This window comes from Oncorhynchus mykiss, chromosome 3, assembly GCF_057628025.1.
Source record: "Oncorhynchus mykiss isolate SJ-2025 chromosome 3, ASM5762802v1, whole genome shotgun sequence".
Taxonomy (NCBI): domain Eukaryota; kingdom Metazoa; phylum Chordata; class Actinopteri; order Salmoniformes; family Salmonidae; genus Oncorhynchus; species Oncorhynchus mykiss.
Genome location: NC_143024.1, coordinates 52,207,852 through 52,227,528, shown reverse-complemented (window position 1 = coordinate 52,227,528; position 19,677 = coordinate 52,207,852). Strand labels below are relative to the sequence as shown.

Genomic DNA, 19,677 nt, shown 5'->3' with positions numbered 1-19,677 from the left:
TATGTGACTTAAAAAATATATAATTATGCCCATTTAAAACATGGTTCAGAAAGTATAGATGGTATCAAAAAGCTGTATACAAGCAACCTATTCCAGACTGGTCAGCAGTTTTAAAGTTTCTATCTTACACCATTGAAAATAAGTAGCAACCTGAATTTCTCCCATTTAAGTATATGGCCACTTAAATGCATTGGGATCTCTTGCAAATATGGTTATGTGCATAGTAGTACCCCTTTCCACTCACAGATACGGGTTGAAAATGGCAGATTTTGTCATTGAAAAGCACCTAAATTGGAACGCAGTGGATGTACAGTAACATGCTACTGTATACATGACGTCAGAGCTCTGGTTCCCTGCTTCACAGCTCTGTATGGGTATTGACTGCAGCCGTTATAAACTTGAGCACCACGCAAGAAGATGACCCATCCCTCTCATTACTTGGGATACTTTTGCTAATTTTTTGGGTCCGAGTGAGGGAAATGCTATAAAATCGAGAGGATATCATACATGCTTTGATATCATACAAACAAAACACACACCTGAGTTCAAATGTGCACCTCACATTTCCATATGTGAAAACTCATAATTTACAGTATCAACGTTTATGATCGCTTTGTTTAATCCACAGTTACAAGGATGACATGTGTTATACCCTGGGTTGTCCTGAACAGAATGAGCCTGTTTGTTGTATTGTGAAGAAAATTAGCATCGGAACACGTGCATGAATGCACTCGACTCCATTCTATGTGCACCAAAATTACAATTTGTTTGTCTGAAGTGACTTTTGAAAGCCTAAACACCCTAAGATTGTATGTATTACTTAGCTAGTCATGTTGGCAATAGAATAAGCTTTCAAGTGATGCCCACCTGACCCAGATTGTGATTTATAATTGAACATTTTGGGATAGCGTAAACAACAACAACAACAGTAATTGTGTGATGGTTTGGATGTTCCAAACAAAAAACTGCTTGCTTCAGTTCCTCAATGGCAAAGCTATGAAAGGTCAAAATATCACCTTATAGTTGAAAACGCTTTCATTAAGTCATGAAAGTGCATTGAAATTACTTAGTAACTGTGCACAGTTGGAGATGTGTGTGGCCACTTAGAGACACCAGTTGGATCTCTCACTCAAACCCTTGTAATTGTTGTTTCTTATCTTGTACCTACTCCAAAATGTATTATGTTACTGAATGTATCCAGAGCATTTTCAGATTGTGTTATCCATATAAGCAAATGTCCATGAGTGTAAGAGTGTCCATGAGGGTAGCACTATTTATTTGCATTTATTTTAAGCACACTCTGGACAAACACTAAATAACCTCAAAACATGGTTAATTAAAACTATAATTTTGATGAGATGGATGGTCAGTCCTTGCATCCATAGCTATGTCTATACATTTGAGAGTGGTTACATTTCTCCTGCCCCATCCCTTTTTACATAAACAGGGGTGGTGATAATGCTTTGTCATTGTTTCAACTGCTGATTGCCGCTTTAAGAGTCTCCGAATAGGAGTGCTGATATAGGATCAGTTTAGCTTTTTAGATCATAATAAGGATTATAATGACAGGGGGGACCTGATCTTAGATCAGCACTTCTAGTAAGATGCTTTTTGAATACAGGCACTGATGTGTGTAAACAATTTGAGTTACCCAGCTACATGGTGTCTTATGTCAGAATATGGCCCTGACTGTGATAGAGCAGTCATTCTTATTCTATTTGCCACACTTCTACGGTATCATATTCACTTAGAGATTAATCATTACTTATGATATGCTTGTGAAATGTAAACTTTAGTGCAAATCTAGCATTGACCTGCACAAAAGTCACAGTGTGTCTTAAGTTGTTATTCTGCAATTTGTCTACATCCATATTTATAGCATCCATGCTCTGAGTTTACTCCAATATCCTCATTCAAGCCTCCAGCCAAACATAAAACTAGGATTTTAAAAAGTCGAGGCCCACAGTACAATTCAGGTCTGATCTGATCTCAGCTGTCAACTAATTTAACATGTTGGCTCTAGACATCCCTGGAAGGCCTAAAGTCCATCTAATCTTCCAAGGTTAGATAGGGAATGCATGATCACGGCACTGAGGGATACTACCGTGCTGATATAATATGAAGAGCACAGACAGATAATGCAGAGAAACATAACTCATAACTAAACTTGGAGTTAGAAAGTGTCTTCTTAACGACAAGGAAAATGTTTAAATGTATCCATTTTACTGATAAGAGAGACTAAACCATTTTGTTGTTGCTATGATCAACTGTGTGCTTTTCCTTTTTGAGGGAAATGTTAATAAAAGTTCTAAACAAACACGTAACACCAAAATGGATATCTATCTCTGTGTGTACTAAATTACAACTAAACCACATACTGTAGACCAACTACCTGCAGTCTCCCCTTCTTCATAAAATGAGAGAGCAAAGTTAATACAGTACAGGGAGTCCTAATGGAACTTGAATTCTACATTATTCACATTATCGGCTGAAGGCTTTAGAGATTACTCTAGTCTAGCCTTTTTGTAATGTACACAGTAGTTGTACAGTACAGAGCAATTCCCACAGAGATACTTTTAATTGAGTTCTAAATGTAAATCCATGGCAATTCCTATCCATGTAAATGGAAAAAAATAGGCATAGAAGAGTACGTGATGTATTTGATCTAGTATTGCACATTGTTCTAAGGGTTGCACTGGAAAATTCTAAGTTCTTGAAGTAAGGAGGGGAGTTATAATGGAGGATGGGAGGGATTTAAAAACATGCTTTTATTATTTCATCCTCTCTTTCTGACCTCCCACAAAGTATAGAACCCACACAGCATCTAGTAAGAGATAATAATTGCCTTTCTTCTCTTACTCTGATTGCTATTGATTTATTTGAGGCAGTGGCTGGAAATTTTACTTTAATGATGTCTCTCATTCCAAAATAAACTTTTTCTGAAGACTGACACTAAAAGCATGTAATAAAGAAGTGGTAATAAGCACCCCATCTCACTAAGCCTTCTTTAAATCACCTTTTGTAACCGTGAAAATTTGTAATTTGATGATCCTACTGCGAGAAAGGGGAGACTGCATTTTCTAAGATTAAATCCGGTTTTTGTTGGATTTTACGGGTGATAGTCTCCCTTCTCGAGATTACATTATTAGCGACATTCCGGCTACTGTAACCAACTCACGATAACAGGCTAAATCAAATCATCAACCTCATTTGGCAAGCAAACAGTGAAATAAAAAGCTGATTTGATGAGTTTGAATTGGGTGATTGTGCTAAATTGTTTCGCTCCTTCTTCAGGACAGATGATTTAGCCATTGTAGGATTCAGAAAAATGGCAGCTCTCACATCAGACTCAGTTTTCTTGCACATCTCTTGGTATAATACAAGATAATGAAGGGGACATTTCTGTTCGGTCTGTGAACAGAAAGGCTTTGTGAGGAGTGAGACACTGAATGGGTCCTCTCCTGAGTGTAAGCACATTTTTTAAATTTTTTTTTTTATCTACGTTCGTTTCTCTGAAAATCCCCCTTCTCTCTGTACACATAGCAATGCGCATGCCCCACCCACCTCAGGAATCTTCCCTTTCCAGTCATTATTTCCTTGTTTTTGTGGGGTGGAAATTAACTTAAGCTGCCACATATAGTAATTGTCACTGGATCTATTTATGAAAAGCAACGCACACTCAAACTGTTGCTTGTACAAAGCGCATTTTCCTATGCGTTTTTCCCTCAAACGTCTGTTAAGAACGTGTGACATGCAAGTCCCCTTCAAAATGTCAACAACAATGGAACGTGGTTTTTCTATTTCAAAGGCGACGCTTGGACAGGGATTAAACGCACCAAGGTAATATTTATGTATGACATTGCCATAATGTATGTTTAATGTGCCATTGTAGACTTTATTGGCCAAACAGATTAAATCCTTCAGCATGGGAGTTGAATTGACACGACCAAGAGTTATAGTACAGTATAGTACAGTAAGAGTGGTAATGCAGTACCTTAACTAAAAACATTGTCATTTATAACCTTGTCCCCCACACACACACAGGCACACAGTACTCCACCCCTCTCCTCCACCTCCTCCTCAATTTACACCTCCATTCCTCCATGCACATCTCCGTTATGCTGCTCTAATTACAAGTTGTCAAAGCATTTTACCTTGAGAAGGAAGGAAGGAGAAGGAGTGGGCGGAAGGAAGGGACTTCACAGACAGACACAGACACACTCTTTCTCTCTGCTTGGCATACCTGACAGCTCAATCATGACTTGTTTTAGTTCAGGACATGACCCCACCCCCGCCCCTAACTGGAAGAAATACTGACTGTGAAAAAAACATAAGAAAGAAAACATGAACAATTTTCTTTCCCATCTGCATCTGAGGACAAGCTGACACATTAATTGACACATTAAAGTGGAGAGTAAATAATGACTTGCGGGATGAGGCTAGTGTGAGCTTCACGGATCTGGAGCGCACCCCTGTGGTTGAAGATAAAAATAAATCACATAAAACGCACACACACACACACACACACACACACACACACACACACACACACACATTTAAATCTGGGAATTAGATTTTATTTAAGTAAAAATGCTCCAAAATGCTTTGTGTGACCACCTGCCAATGTGGCTGTGAAGAATAGACATTCTACCATTCTACCATGATATAAGAGACAGAGGAGAATGCGATCATTGCACAAGTGTGTTGATTTTTCTTAATACAGTTTAAAGATGTCATTAATTTGAAATGTTTACCAAGTACCTCAAGCAGCTTCCAAAAATTAACAACAAAATGTCGTAGATAAGGGTTTTGATCTTGCACACATTGTAAACTATTTGTGTGTTGGTATATTCTATAGAAGGGTGTTAATATTAAGAAAAGTATACCCACCTGTTTTATAAACATATTCTCCACATAATGTTATATGCCCAGAGAATTTGACAAAAACAATCATGAATATGAGTGAAATTCATCATGATCAGGTACAGTAGAATGTGAGATTGTAATGGGGTGGTACCTTAGAAAGATGCAGGTTGGATAGAGTAAATACCATGCAAAAACAATAACAAAAAGTATGCCCTGTGTATATGCAAATGGGCCAAACATTTTCATTCTAAAACATTTATCCCAAGCAACAAAACACAAAAATAGACCATGGTTTTCAAATGTTGGCATGTGTTGTTTCAAAGAAGAAAATTATATGAATATTGAACAGAATTCAATTGAATACATACATTCCTACCAAATTGAATACAGAAATTCCTACCAAAATGAATGCTGTGTCAGTTTTTTGTTTGTTTATGTGCTTCAGCCTAATTCAGTCAATATTTTGTGGAATTTTTTTTACAATAAGGTTTGAGAATCTTACTCCATTATGCAGCTGTTAGGCTACAATTGTCAGAACGGGATTTTTGACCTTTTATCAATTTTGAAGACAGTTGCTAGTAGGCCTACACATAACATCACACCACATGGACCCACAGATCCCACAAAAATACATTAAGACAGACTATAGGCCCTCTGTCCCTTTGCAACCTCATTTTCTACGAGACTCCACCTGGCCCGCTCTTTCCAGACAAAATCCATAATTTCTATTTGATGGCGCAGCCAGCCGAGTTTCTGGAGGACGCTGGGCTGATATTGATGTGTCTCATTTCGGGTCTGCTGGGGACACCAATTACCCTTTCGAGAGTCTCTAGGAAAGGGCTACTGGTGTACGTGTTTGTGTGTGACTGTCTGTATGTGTGACCGTCTGTGTGTCTGTGTGTCTGTGTGTGTGTGTGTGTGTGTGTGTGTGTACGTGTACGTGTTTTGCGTGGGTTGGTTCTTCTATCCATGTGGGGACCAAAAGTCTGCATGGCTAGTAAAATAAGGAAAATTATCCCTCGCATGGACATTTACCATGTCCACATGAGCACAAAGCTTAGGGGTTGGGTTTAGAATTAGGGTTAGGGTTACAAATAATCAGCTATTCAAATGGCTACCCGGATAATTTGCATTGACACCCCCCCCCTTTTTTGACGCTGCTGCCACTCGCTGTTTATTATCTATGCATAGTCATTATACGCCTACCAACATATACAGTATAAAGTTTGGACACACCTACACATTCCAGGGTTGTTCTTTATTTCTACTATTTTCTACTTTGTAGAATAATAGTGAAGACATCAAAACTATGGAATAACACATATGGAATCATATAGTAACCAAAAAAGTGTTAAACAAAACAAAATATATTTCAGATTTGAGATTCTTCAAAGTAGCCACCCTTTGCCTTGATGACAACTTTGCACACTATTGTCATTCTCTCAACCAGCTTCATGAGGTAGTCTGGTAGCCTGGAATGCATTTTAATTAACAGGTGTGCCTTGTTAAAAGTTCATTTGTGGAATTTCTTTCCTTTCTTAATGCGTTATACAGAAGATAACCCTATTTGGTAAAAGACCAAGTCCAAATTATGGCAAGAACAGCTCAAATAAGCAAAGAGAAATGACAGTAAATCATTACTTTAGGACACATTGAAAGTTTCTTAAAGTGCAGTCGCAAAAACCATCAAGCGCTATGAAACTGGCTCCCATGAAGACCGCCACAGGAAAGGAAGACCCAGAGTTACTTCTGCTCCAGAGGATAAGTTCATTAGAGTTACCAGCCTCAGAAATTGCAGCCCAAATAAATACTTTGAAGAGTTTAAGTAACAGACATATCTCAACATCAACTGTTCAGAGGAGACTGCATGAATCAGGCCTTCGTGGTCAAATTGCTGCAAAATAACCACGACTAGGACACCAATAAGAAGAGGAGACTTGCTTGGGCCAATAAAAATTACCAAAATACACGAGCAATGGACATCAGTCTTTTGGTCCGCTGTGTCTTTGTGAGACGCAGAGTAGGTAAACGGATGATCTCCACATGGGTAGTTACCACCGTGAAGCATGGGGGAGGTGGTGTGGGGGTGCTTTAATGGTGACACTGTCGGTGATTTACTTCAATTCAAGGCACACTTAACCAGCATGGCTACCACAGCATACTGCAGAAATATGCCATCCCATCTGGTTTGCGCTTAGTGGGACTATCATTTGTTTTTCAACAGGACAATGACCCAACCCACCCCCAGGCTGTGTAAGGGCTATTTGACCAAGAAGGAGAGTGTTGGAGTGCTGCATCAGATTACCTGGTCTACACAATCACTCGACCTCAACGCAATTGAGATGGTTTGGGATGAGTTAGACCGCAGAGTGAAGGATAAGCAGCTAACAAGTGCTCAGTATTTGTGGGAACTCCTTCAAGATAGTTGGAAAAGCATTCCAGGTGAAGCTGGTTGCGAGAATGTCACGAAACTTCATCAGCCGGTGATTGTCAAGCAAATAACTGTCGATCTCACATTAATCTGAGCAGCTAACTGATCGCTGCAGCTGTACATAGTCTATCGGTAAATAGCCCACCCAATTTTACCTACCTCATCCCCATACTGTTTATATTTATTTACTTTTCTGCTCTTTTGCACACCAGTATCTCTACCTGTACATGACCATCTGATAATTTATCACTCCAGTGTTAATCTGCAACATTTTAATTATTCGCCTACCTCCTCATGCCTTTTGCACACAATGTATATAGACTCTCTTTTTTTTCTACTGTGTTATTGACTTGTTAATTGTTTACTCCATGTGTAACTCTGTGTTGTTGTCTGTTCACACTGCTATGCTTTATCTTGGCCACGTCGCAGTTGTAAATGAGAACTTGTTCTCAACTAGCCTACCTGGTTAAATAAAGGTGAAATAAAAAAAAATGTCTTTTTTTTTTACTGTCAATTAACATAAACACATTTAGCAACTCCTGGCATCCACACATAGCCTACAAGCCAATGATGCTGACCTTTGGAACGTCTACATTTGAAAAAGTATTCTAAATGTAATATAGCCTACACCTTCACAATAAAATGCCTTATTTATTTTAGACAAGTCTAAAGAAGCATGAAATGAAGAAAATGTCGTCTATTTCAGATAAACAAAATAGCATACTCTGAGTTGTCCTGATCTGCCCTGATCTGTCTATGCCAAATGGCTGTGTGCTACACTAGTTCATTTAGCTGACAAGATTTGCTTAGAATTCCGTGGCGTTATTTTGTAGTATGAAGAATTCAATTGAACAAAGCTGAATAAAATAGGGATATTTCCTCTAAACAATGAGGTAGTGTGCACATGCAGCTATTCTGTGATGGGCGGTTAACAAAGAAAAAGGTACTCCTATATGCTTAATTTAGAGTTCTTAATGTTACTTCAGTTGTTCTACATTGGGCTTTATGTTTTGATTATTAATACATTGTAAGGCTGCATGATGTAACTCTAATGCCTAGAATTTCACGGCGGCATCCCCTTTGTGTGGGCCAGTGGCTGTTGTGCCCTTCTCTGAGTGCTGCGCACTCCATCAAGTGATCCGGTCTTACTCACAGGCTACAAATGAAGACAGACACATCGGAGAAGCAACTCCCCACATCCTTATCCAATTCCGAGGTGCATATTGAAGATATTGGAAGAACTGTCCACCTTTACTTTTCGTCAGCCAACAAGATGAGTAGGTCTAACAAACAGCAAAAGCACTAGCCTATGTCAATCTACTATCCCCCATGGTTGGTTGACCTATTCTTTTCTGCTGCGAGAAATACTTATTCAAAACATAGTCTGGGACAGTTGTGGGATGTGATAGATCCCAAATTAATAAAACCACTAGCATTAAAAAAACTTTTTTACGCAATGTGGCTGACGGAACAGATCAGAACGTTTCGCTTAAGATGTTTATTCACATTATAAGCGCACATGGTAGTAAGCTATAAGCGCGAATATTCCAATAGAAGAAAACCCCATTATCAAAAGTGACCGGAACTGCAATTATGCATGTAACGCTTTTATTATAAAGGTAGATTTTTATGGTGAAAATGATCTTCCCCAAAGTTGAAACTCACACGCTGCTTATGTATGCCAGTTAGGCTCAACACCCATTGTAAAGTGTATTAATTTGCTTAATTTCAAGAAGTTATTTGGTCACTTTAGTTGTAATACAAACCTAGATATATATAAACCTAGACATATATGTCTATGGGCTAGGCTAGATGAGGTGTGGGCTATGATTTGAAAAATATGAAAAAAAAGGCATTGTTTCTTATGCTAGGCATTATTCACAAGTGATAATATATAATTCACAAGTGATAGGCTAATATTGTCACCCATCAGACTATTCTTGATTTAATATTGTCTTTACATATACTAAATAATATGTGTGTGAAATGTGTTTTGTTTTAGAATGGACCATTATCAGGCACCTGTAGCAAAACAGGGGCAGCGGGAAAAATAAATGTAATCTATGCACTTAAATAGTGAATGAAGGATGACTTCCCCATGGTTTATTGTCTTGCCAGCCAGGTAGGCTATACTCCAGTTGTAAAGATAAGCAATGTGCTTAATATTAGGACATTTTAAAATAAATATAGTAGGTCTAGCCAATAGAAAGCTGATTCTCCACTTTTTAGTAGAGGCCATCACTCTGTTTTCTTGAGCAATTGCATAGCCTATACCAGGCAGTTAGCAAGTTTGGTAGGATACTAATGACCATCAGCAGCATCAGAGCTTGGAGAAGTCTAATTACCATGACTAAACGGTCACGTGGAATTTGACTGCCTTCAAGAACGTTGACTCTCTGCAATAATGGTGTTTAACATGATTTTTTAATGACTACGCTATCTCTTTCCCACACACATACAATTATCTGTAAGGTCCCTGAGTCGAGCAGTGAATTTCAAGCACAGATTCAACGACAAAGACCAGGGAGGTTTTCCAATGACTAGCAAAGAAGGGCACCTATTGGTAGATGGCTAAACATTAAAAAAAGCAAAAACTGAATATCCTTATGAGCTATTAATTACTTACACTTTGGATGGTGTATCAATACACCCAGTCACTATAAAGATACAGGCGTCCTTCTAACACAGTAAATGGAGAGGAAGGAAACCACTCAGGGATTTCACAATGAGGCCAATGGTGATTTTAAACCAGTTAGAGTTAAATGGCTGTGGAGAAAACTAATGGAGGAATTACACTGTAGTTACTCCACAATACTAAGTTAAATGAGTGAAAAGAAGGAAGCCTGTACAGAATAAAACATATTTGAAAACATGCATCCTGTTTGCATTAAGGCACAAAAGTAAAAAAGAAAAAAAATGTGGCAAATAAATTAACTTCATGTCTTGAATACAAAGTGTAATGTTTGGGGCAAATCTAACACAACACATCACAGAGTCAACTATTTTCAAGCATGATGGTGACTGCATCATGTTATGGGCATGCTTGTCATCAGCAAGGACTAGGCAGTTTTTTTATATAAAAAGAAAAGGAATAGAGCTAAGCACAGGCAAAATCCTATAGGAAACCCTGGTTCAGTCTGCTTTCCAACAGACACTGGGAGACAAATCACCTTTGACAGCAATTACAACATGTATTGACTCAGGGGGGTTAAATACTAATCTAAATCAAAATCATATTTTTCTTCCACTTTGACATCAAAGTATTTTGTGTAGATTGTTGTTAAAAAATGAAAATTAAATCTATTTTAAACCCACTTTGTTACACAAACAATGTGGAAAAAGTAGAGGGATTGGAATAATTTCTGAAGGCACGATATGCCGATATCATAGCTGTACGTAATTAAGCAGCTAAGAAGAACATGAAATTGCTAGACTGCCTGTTTGTGTCATGCTTATGTTTGCAATACTGACAACAACGTTTGTACAAACATGTTGATAATGTATTTTGTGTAAAACATGTAAATAGCTGCATGTAGCCTACTCCCCTCCTTTTTAAAATGAAAAATAACATGAAATTGTGCTTATGCTTACTGAAGCATGGAATGCAATAGAACAGTTTTGTGTACAACATGAAGTTTGTAGGAAATTGTGCTTATGCATAATAGCCTATTGAGGGACTGCAATAGTTTATTAAACAGTTTTGTGTACAACATGAAGTTTTTAGGCTACACCAGTGACTAGACAAAGGCGATAAAGGAAGGGGGAGCAGCAGTGGACCACTCAGCACAGCAGCTGCGCAGTCAGCACTCAGCTAATTAAAAAGTCAAATCCTGCACATGCACAGAAATGTCCATATCTTTTGCCTGGGCAAATTGATATACAAATACGCTGTATCCGAGGCCACCATCACATAGCTCTAGTTCTTTAGACAGTCAAAAGTCCAAAACAGGTAAACCCACACCCATGTAGGCACAGATCAGGGTACCAAGGGCCCTGAATTCATACGTCTGTAGTCGAAATTGAATTACCCGCCTTACATTATGTGCCAACTGGAAAAACACTATAAATGCAATCCCTTAATAACTGATGTATGAGTGTGTGTTTGTTACTACTTACCAGAGAGACATGCTTCATGGTGTCCCTCCAGGTCTTGTCAACGGCAGTGAAGCGGCGTCCCTCCTCTGGCATTTGGGCCATGATGTCTGGGGAGCTGAATATGGGCTCTAGGTAGAGCCAGGTGGACTGCACCTTCAGCCACTCGTCCAGGATCTCCTGCAGCAGCAGAAGCTTGCCTTCCCAGTCCCTGGGGATGGATGGGTGGATGAATTAATTAATTAATACATCAGGGTCATATTCATTAGGGCACACCGTAACAAATAATTATTTGGGATTTGAGATCCAATGTTTTATATTTGGTGAAAGTACAGAAGGTTACCTTTTATTTGAGGGTATTTTCATATCCGTTTTACCGTTTAGAAATTAAAGCACATTATGTATCTAGTCCATTTGAAGGTGTCATAAGTACAGTGTGTCAAGGCTCTGGGGGCACAGCTGTTGCATCCAGCAGTGTGTGTGACGTTTGGTGTGGTGTTCTTGTTGTTTTTACACTTTGTTTGTAAACCATCTGTCAACGATTGCTTTACAGTGACGGGGTGTTAGACTGATCTTGTTGATCGTGTACATACCCTCTACAAACGGATTAAGTTTTGAAAACGCTGCTCACAGCGGAATCCAAATGCAACTCACACACAAATGCAATGGATATCCCAATGGCCCATCTAATCTCCTATCGTCTGCGAGTGGATTACAAACCCAAATGCAAAAGCGGAAAACGCGGGGGAATCAGACATAGACTTTAAAAAATGAAGAACAAACTTCCCTTACACACCACCTTGATGATCAACGCCCAGTCACTGAGGGGGAAAGCGTATGCGCTGTCAGCAGCAACATGAATACCGGGAGGCCTGTTTGCTGGCGTTTACTGAGACTTGGCTGGATGACAGAGTCCTGGACAGGGAAGTGAGGCCGGCCGGGTTCACACTGGTCAGAGCGGACCGTGATCTGACCATCACAGGGAAACATCACGGAGGGGGCGCCTGCCTGCTTGTCAGGGACCAGTGGTGTAAATCGATCCTGGTAAGAGAGAGACTCTGTACCCCTGACATTGAACTGCTTTTTAAGTCACTGCAACCCTACTATCTGCCCCGTGAGTTCCCCCAATTGTTTGTTACCGTTGTGTATTTTCAACGAAAAGCTAATATAACAAAGGCATCAAATATTATCTATAATCCGTCACAAAACACTGGACTCCAATTTCCCCGAAGCACCCAAATTTATTTTAGGGTATTTTAACTGCACTTTGCACAAGGTCCCGCGCACATACCACCTGTATGTGAAATGTCATGCTACGAAAAATAAGACTCTTGATTTGTGCAATGAGACAAAACCAAATGATTTCCCTGCCACCACCAGACCTTCCTAGGAACATCAGACCACAATGTTGTCTACCTACAGCCAACCTACTGTCAGCTCCTGGAGAGGGAGAAACCTACAGTTAAAACTGTCCAGATCTGGAACGACAATAGTATCACTCGTCTCCAAGGGTGTTTTGACTGTACTATGTGGGAGGTATTTGAGGACAGCAGCTCTGTTCTTCTTTTTTTTTTTTTAAAGGGTAGATCAGCTTTAATATTGCGGTTAGATTGTTGCTCCCATCAATGTAATTGTCTGCATAATTTCCAATCCCCCATATATTTTGGGGATAAATATATGTAAATACAGTGCCTTGCGAAAGTATTCGGCCCCTTGAACTTTGCGACCTTTTGCCACATTTCAGGCTTCAAACATAAAGATATAAAACTGTATTTTTTTGTGAAGAATCAACAACAAGTGGGACACAATCATGAAGTGGAACGACATTTATTGGATATTTCAAACTTTTTTAACAAATCAAAAACTGAAAAATTGGGCGTGCAAAATGATTCAGCCCCTTTACTTTCAGTGCAGCAAACTCTCTCCAGAAGTTCAGTGAGGATCTCTGAATGATCCAATGTTGACCTAAATGACTAATGATGATAAATACAATCCACCTGTGTGTAATCAAGTCTCCGTATAAATGCACCTGCACTGTGATAGTCTCAGAGGTCCGTTAAAAGCGCAGAGAGCATCATGAAGAACAAGGAACACACCAGGCAGGTCCGAGATACTGTTGTGAAGAAGTTTAAAGCCGGATTTGGATACAAAAAGATTTCCCAAGATTTAAACATCCCAAGAAGCACTGTGCAAGCGATAATATTGAAATGGAAGGAGTATCAGACCACTGCAAATCTACCAAGACCTGGCCGTCCCTCTAAACTTTCAGCTCATACAAGGAGAAGACTGATCAGACATGCAGCCAAGAGGCCCATGATCACTCTGGATGAACTGCAGAGATCTACAGCTGAGGTGGGAGACTCTGTCCATAGGATAACAATCAGTCGTATATTGCACAAATCTGGCCTTTATGGAAGAGTGGCAAGAAGAAAGCCATTTCTTAAATATATCCATAAAAAGTGTTGTTTAAAGTTTGCCACAAGCCACCTGGGAGACACACCAAACATGTGGAAGAAGGTGCTCTGGTCAGATGAAACAAAAATTGAACTTTTTGGCAACAATGCAAAACGTTATGTTTGGCGTAAAAGCAACACAGCTGAACACACCATCCCCACTGTCAAGCATGGTGGTGGCAGCATCATGGTTTGGGCCTGCTTTTCTTCAGCAGGGACAGGGAAGATGGTTAAAATTGATGGGAAGATGGATGGAGCCAAATACAGGACCATTCTGGAAGAAAACCTGATGGAGTCTGCAAAAGACCTGAGACTGGGACGGAGATTTGTCTTCCAACAAGACAATGATCCAAAACATAAAGCAAAATCTACAATGGAATGGTTAAAAAAAAAACATATCCAGGTGTTAGAATGGCCAAGTCAAAGTCCAGACCTGAATCCAATCGAGAATCTGTGGAAAGAACTGAAAACTGCTGTTAAAAAAGTTTGAATTATCCAATAAATGTCGTTTCATTTCATGATTGTGTCCCACTTGTTGTTGATTCTTCACAAAAAAATACAGTTTTATATCTTTATGTTTGAAGCCCGAAATGTGGCAAAAGGTCGCAAAGTTCAAGGGGGCCGAATAATTTCGCAAGGCACTGTACATACACATACCAATATACATTTACACTATCGTTCAAAAGTTTGGGGTCGTTCAGAAATGTCCTTGTTTGTGAAAGAACATTTTAAAAAAATACCATTAAAATAACATCAAATTGATCAGAAATACAGTGTAGACATTGTTAATGTTGTAAATGACTATTGTAGCTGGAAATTGCAGATTTTTTATGGAATATCTACATAGGCATACAGAGGTCCATTATAGGCAACCATCACTCCTGTGTTCCAATGGCACCTTGTGTTAGCTAATCCAAGTTTACCATTTTAAAAGGCTAATTGATGATTAGAAATAACTTTTTCAATTATGTTAGCACAGCTGAAAACTTGTTCTGATTAAAGAAGCAATAAAACCGGCCATCTTTAGACTAGTTGAGTATCTGGAGCATCAGCATTTGTGGGTTCGATTACAGGCTCAAAATGTCCAGAAACAAATAACTTTCTTCTGAAACTCATCACTCTATTCTTGTTCTGAGAAATCAAGGCTATTCAATGAGAGAAATTGCCAAGAAACTGAAGATCTCGTACAACCCTGTGTGCTACTTCCTTCACAGACAGAGCACACTGTCTCTAACCAGAATAGAAAGAGGAGTGGGAGGCCCCGGTGCACAACTGAGCAAGAGGACAAGTACATTAGAGTGTCTAGTTTGAGAAACAGACGCCTCACAAGTACCCAACTGGCAGCTTAATTAAATAGTACCCACAAAACACCAGTCTCAGCGTCAACAGTGAATAGGCGACTCCGGGATGCTGGCCTTCTAGGCAGAGTTGAAAAGAAAAAGCCATATCTCTGTCCAGTGTCTGTGTACTTTTGCCCATCTTAATCTTTTCTTTTTATTGGCCAGTCAGAGATATAGCTTTTTCTTCGCAACTCTAGAAGGCCAGCATCCCGGGGTCGCCTCTTCACTGTTGACGTCGAGACTGGTGTTTTGCGGGTACTATTTAATTAAGCTACAGTTGTTGAGGACTTGTGACATTTACAGTTGAAGTCAAATACATTTAAATGCAGATGTCAACAAATCCTGACATTTAATCCAACTAAAAATTGATTCATGATTTATTTCAACTTTTATTTATTTCATCACATTCCCAGTGGGTCAGAAGTTTAGTATTTGGTAGCATTGCCTTTAAATTGTTTAGCTTGGGTCAAATGTTTTGGGTAGCCTTCAACAAGCTTCCCACAATAAGTTTTGTTTGTGGCCCATTCCTCCTGACAGAGCTGGTGTAAGTGAGTCAGGTTTGTAGGCCTCCATGCTCGCACATGCTTTTTCAGTTCTGCACACACATTTTCTATGGGATTGAGGTCAGGGCTTTGTGATGGCCACTCCAATACCTTGACTTTGTTGTCCTTAAGCCATTTTCCTCATGATGCCATCTATTTTGTGAAGTGCACCAGTCCCTCCTGCAGCAAAGCACCCCAACAACATGATGCTTCACGGTTGGGATGGTGTTCTTCGGCTTGCAAGCCACCCCCTTTTTCCTCCAAACATAACGATGGTCATTATGGCCAAACAGTTCTATTTTTGTTTCATCAGACCAGAGGACATTTCTCCAAAAAGTACGATCTTTGTCCCTATGTGGAATTGCAAACTGTAGTCTGGCTTTTTAGTGGCGGTTTTGGAGCAGTGGCTTCTTCTTTGCTGAGCGGCCTTTCAGGTTATGTCGATAGAGGACTCGTTTTACTGTAGATATAGAAACTTTGAACCTGTTTCCTCGAGCATATTCACAAGGTCCTTTGCTGCTGTTCTGGGATTGATTTGCACTTTTCACACCAAAGTACGTTAATCTCTAGGAAACAGAACGCGTCTCCTTCCTGAGCGGTATGGCGGCTGCGTGGTCCCATGGTGTTTATAATTGCGTACTATTGTTTGTACAGATGAACGTGGTACATTCAGGCTTTTGGAAATTGCTCCCAAGGATGAACCAGACTTGTGGAGGACAACAACAAAAAAATCTGAGGTCTTGGCTAATTTATTTTCATTTTCCCATGATGTCAAGCAAAGAGGTACTGAGTTTGAAAGTAGGCTTTGAAATACGTCCACAGTTACACCTCCAATTGACTCAGGCTAATTGACATAATTTATCAGAAGCTTCAAAAGCCATGACATTTTCTGGAATATTCTAAGCTGTTTAAAGGCACAGTCAACTTAGTGTATGTAAACTTATGACCCACTGGAATTCTGATACAGTGAATTATAAGTGAAATAATCTGTCTGTAAACAATTGTTGAAAAAATGACTTGTGTCATGCACAAAGTAGATGTCCTAACCGACTTGCCAAAACTTTTTTTTGTTTACAAGACATTTGTGGAGTGGTTGAAAAACTAGTTTAATGACTCCAACCTATCTGTATGCAAACTTCCGACTTCAGGCATTCCTGGACCTGTGACCAAAAACATGCTACGTATGGACAGTATCAAAATAAATGATCTAATGACTTTCCTCCTCACAAAACAATACGCAGAGCTGGGAAGATTGTATCCCCTATATACATTACATTCTATTGGTTGCAAGAATTTTGAATGATAATTTTAAATGAAAAAGTTTTGTATCCTGTTTCGTTTTGTGTGTCAATTCATAAACCATCGAAAATCTCTTCAACTGTTTTGCAATTTATATGACACAGCTGTACATTTTTTGGTCCTTAAATGAAAATTGTATATATTTTTATTCATCACAATTTTCCTTAACCATTTTTGGTCTTTAATGCAGGGCCGACAGACATGTTCCTTACTTTTTCCCCCTTCCAATTGCCTCATCCATTTTTGTGGTAATTCTGCAATTAAATCAAATCAAATTTTATTTGTCACATACACATGGTTAGCAGATGTTAATGCGAGTGTAGCGAAATGCTTGTGCTTCTAGTTCCGACAATGCAGTAATAACCAACAAGTAATCTAGCTAACAATTCCAAAACTACTACCTTATAGACACAAGTGTAAGGGGATAAAGAATATGTACATAAAGATATATGAATGAGTGATGGTACAGAGCAGCATCGGCAAGATACAGTAGATGGTATTGAGTGCAGTATATACATATGAGATGAGTATGTAAACAAAGTGGCACAGTTAAAGTGGCTAGTGATACATGTATTACATAAAGATGCAGTAGATGATATAGAGTACAGTATATACATATACATATGAGATGAATAATGTAGGGTATGTAAACATTATATTAGGTAGCATTGTTTAAAGTGGCTAGTGATATATTTTACATCATTTCCCATCAATTCCCATGATTAAAGTGGCTGGAGTTGAGTCAGTGTGTTGGCAGCAGCCACTCAATGTTAGTGGTGGCTGTTTAACAGTCTGATGGCCTTGAGATAGAAGCTGTTTTTCAGTCTCTCTGTCCCAGCTTTGATGCACCTGTACTGACCTCGCCTTCTGGATGATAGCTGGGTGAACAGGCAGTGGCTTGGGTGGTTGTTGTCCTTGAAGATCTTTATGGCCTTCCTGTGACATCGGGTGGTGTAGGTGTCCTGGAGGGCAGGTAGTTTGCCCCCGGTGATGCGTTGTGCAGACCTCACTACCCTCTGGAGAGCCTTACGGTTGTGGGCAGAGCAGTTGCCGTACCAGGCGGTGATACAGCCCGACAGGATGCTCTCGATTGTGCATCTGTAGAAGTTTGTGAGTGCTTTTGGTGACAAGCCGAATTTCTTCAGCCTCCTGAGGTTGAAGAAGCGCTGCTGCGCCTTCTTCACGATGCTGTCTGTGTGGGTGGACCAATTCAGTTTGTCTGTGATGTGTACGTTGAGGAACTTAAAACTTACTACCCTCTCCACTACTGTTCCATCGACGTGGATAGGGGGGTGTTCCCTCTGCTGTTTCCTCAAGTCCACAATCATCTCCTTAGTTTTATTGACGTTGAGTGTGAGGTTATTTTCCTGACACCACACTCCGAGGGCCCTCCTCCCTGTAGGCCGTCTCGTCGTTGTTGGTAATCAAGCCTACCACTGTTGTGTCGTCCGCAAACTTGATGATTGAGTTGGATGCGTGCGTGGCCACGCAGTCGTGGGTGAACAGGGAGTACAGGAGAGGGCTCAGAACGCACCCTTGTGGGGCCCCAGTGTTGAGGATCAGCGGGGAGGAGATGTTGTTGCCTACCCTCACCACCTGGGGGTGGCCCGTCAGGAAGTCCAGTACCCAGTTGCACAGGGCGGGGTCGAGACCCAGGGTCTCGAGCTTGATGACGAGCTTGGAGGGTACTATGGTGTTGAATGCCGAGCTGTAGTCAATGAACAGCATTCTCACATAGGTATTCCTCTTGTACAGATGGGTTAGGGCAGTGTGCAGTGTGGTTGAGATTGCATCGTCTGTGGACCTATTTGGGCGGTAAGCAAATTGGAGTGGGTCTAGGGTGTCAGGTAGGGTGGAGGTGATATGGTCCTTGACTAGTCTCTCAAAGCACTTCATGATGACGGAAGTGAGTGCTACGGGGCGGTAGTCGTTTAGCTCAGTTAACTTAGCTTTCTTGGGAACAGGAACAATGGTGGCCCTCTTGAAGCATGTGGGAACAGCAGACTGGTATAGATTGAATATGTCCGTAAACACACCGGCCAGCTGGTCTGCGCATGCTCTGAGGGCGCGGCTGGGGATGCCGTCTGGGCCTGCAACCTTGCGAGGGTTAACACGTTTAAATGTCTTACTCACCTCGGCTGCAGTGAAGGAGAGACCGCATGTTTTCGTTGCAGGCCGTGTCAGTGGCACTGTATTGTCCTCAAAGCGGGCAAAAAAAGTTATTTAGTCTGCCTGGGAGCAAGACATCCTGGTCCGTGACGGGCTGGTTTTCTTTTTGTAATCCGTGATTGAATGTAGACCCTGCCACATACCTCTTGTGTCTGAGCCGTTGAATTGAGATTCTACTTTGTCTCTATACTGACGCTTAGCTTGTTTGATTGCCTTGCGGAGGGAATAGTTACAATGTTTGTATTCGGTCATGTTTCCGGTCACCTTGCCCTGATTAAAAGCAGTGGTTCGGGCTTTCAGTTTCACGCGAATGCTGCCATCAATCCACGGTTTCTGGTTTGGGAATGTTTTAATCGTTGCTATGGGAACGACATCTTCAACGCACGTTCTAATGAACTCGCTCACCGAATCAGCGTATTCGTCAATGTTGTTGTCTGACGCAATACGAAACATATCCCAGTCCACGTGATGGAAGCAGTCTTGGA

At 40.3% G+C, this 19,677-nt stretch overlaps 1 protein-coding gene across 1 annotated transcript in view; it reads right to left on the bottom strand.

The window, feature by feature from the left end:
- dnah7 (dynein, axonemal, heavy chain 7) overlaps positions 1-19,677 on the bottom strand; it is a 230,777-nt gene that overhangs the window by 169,466 nt on the left and 41,634 nt on the right. Inside the window, exon 19 of the mRNA XM_021596897.3 lies at positions 11,414-11,600. Within this exon, the coding sequence (XP_021452572.3) occupies positions 11,414-11,600 (187 nt within the window). The remainder of the gene's footprint in view (positions 1-11,413; positions 11,601-19,677) is intronic.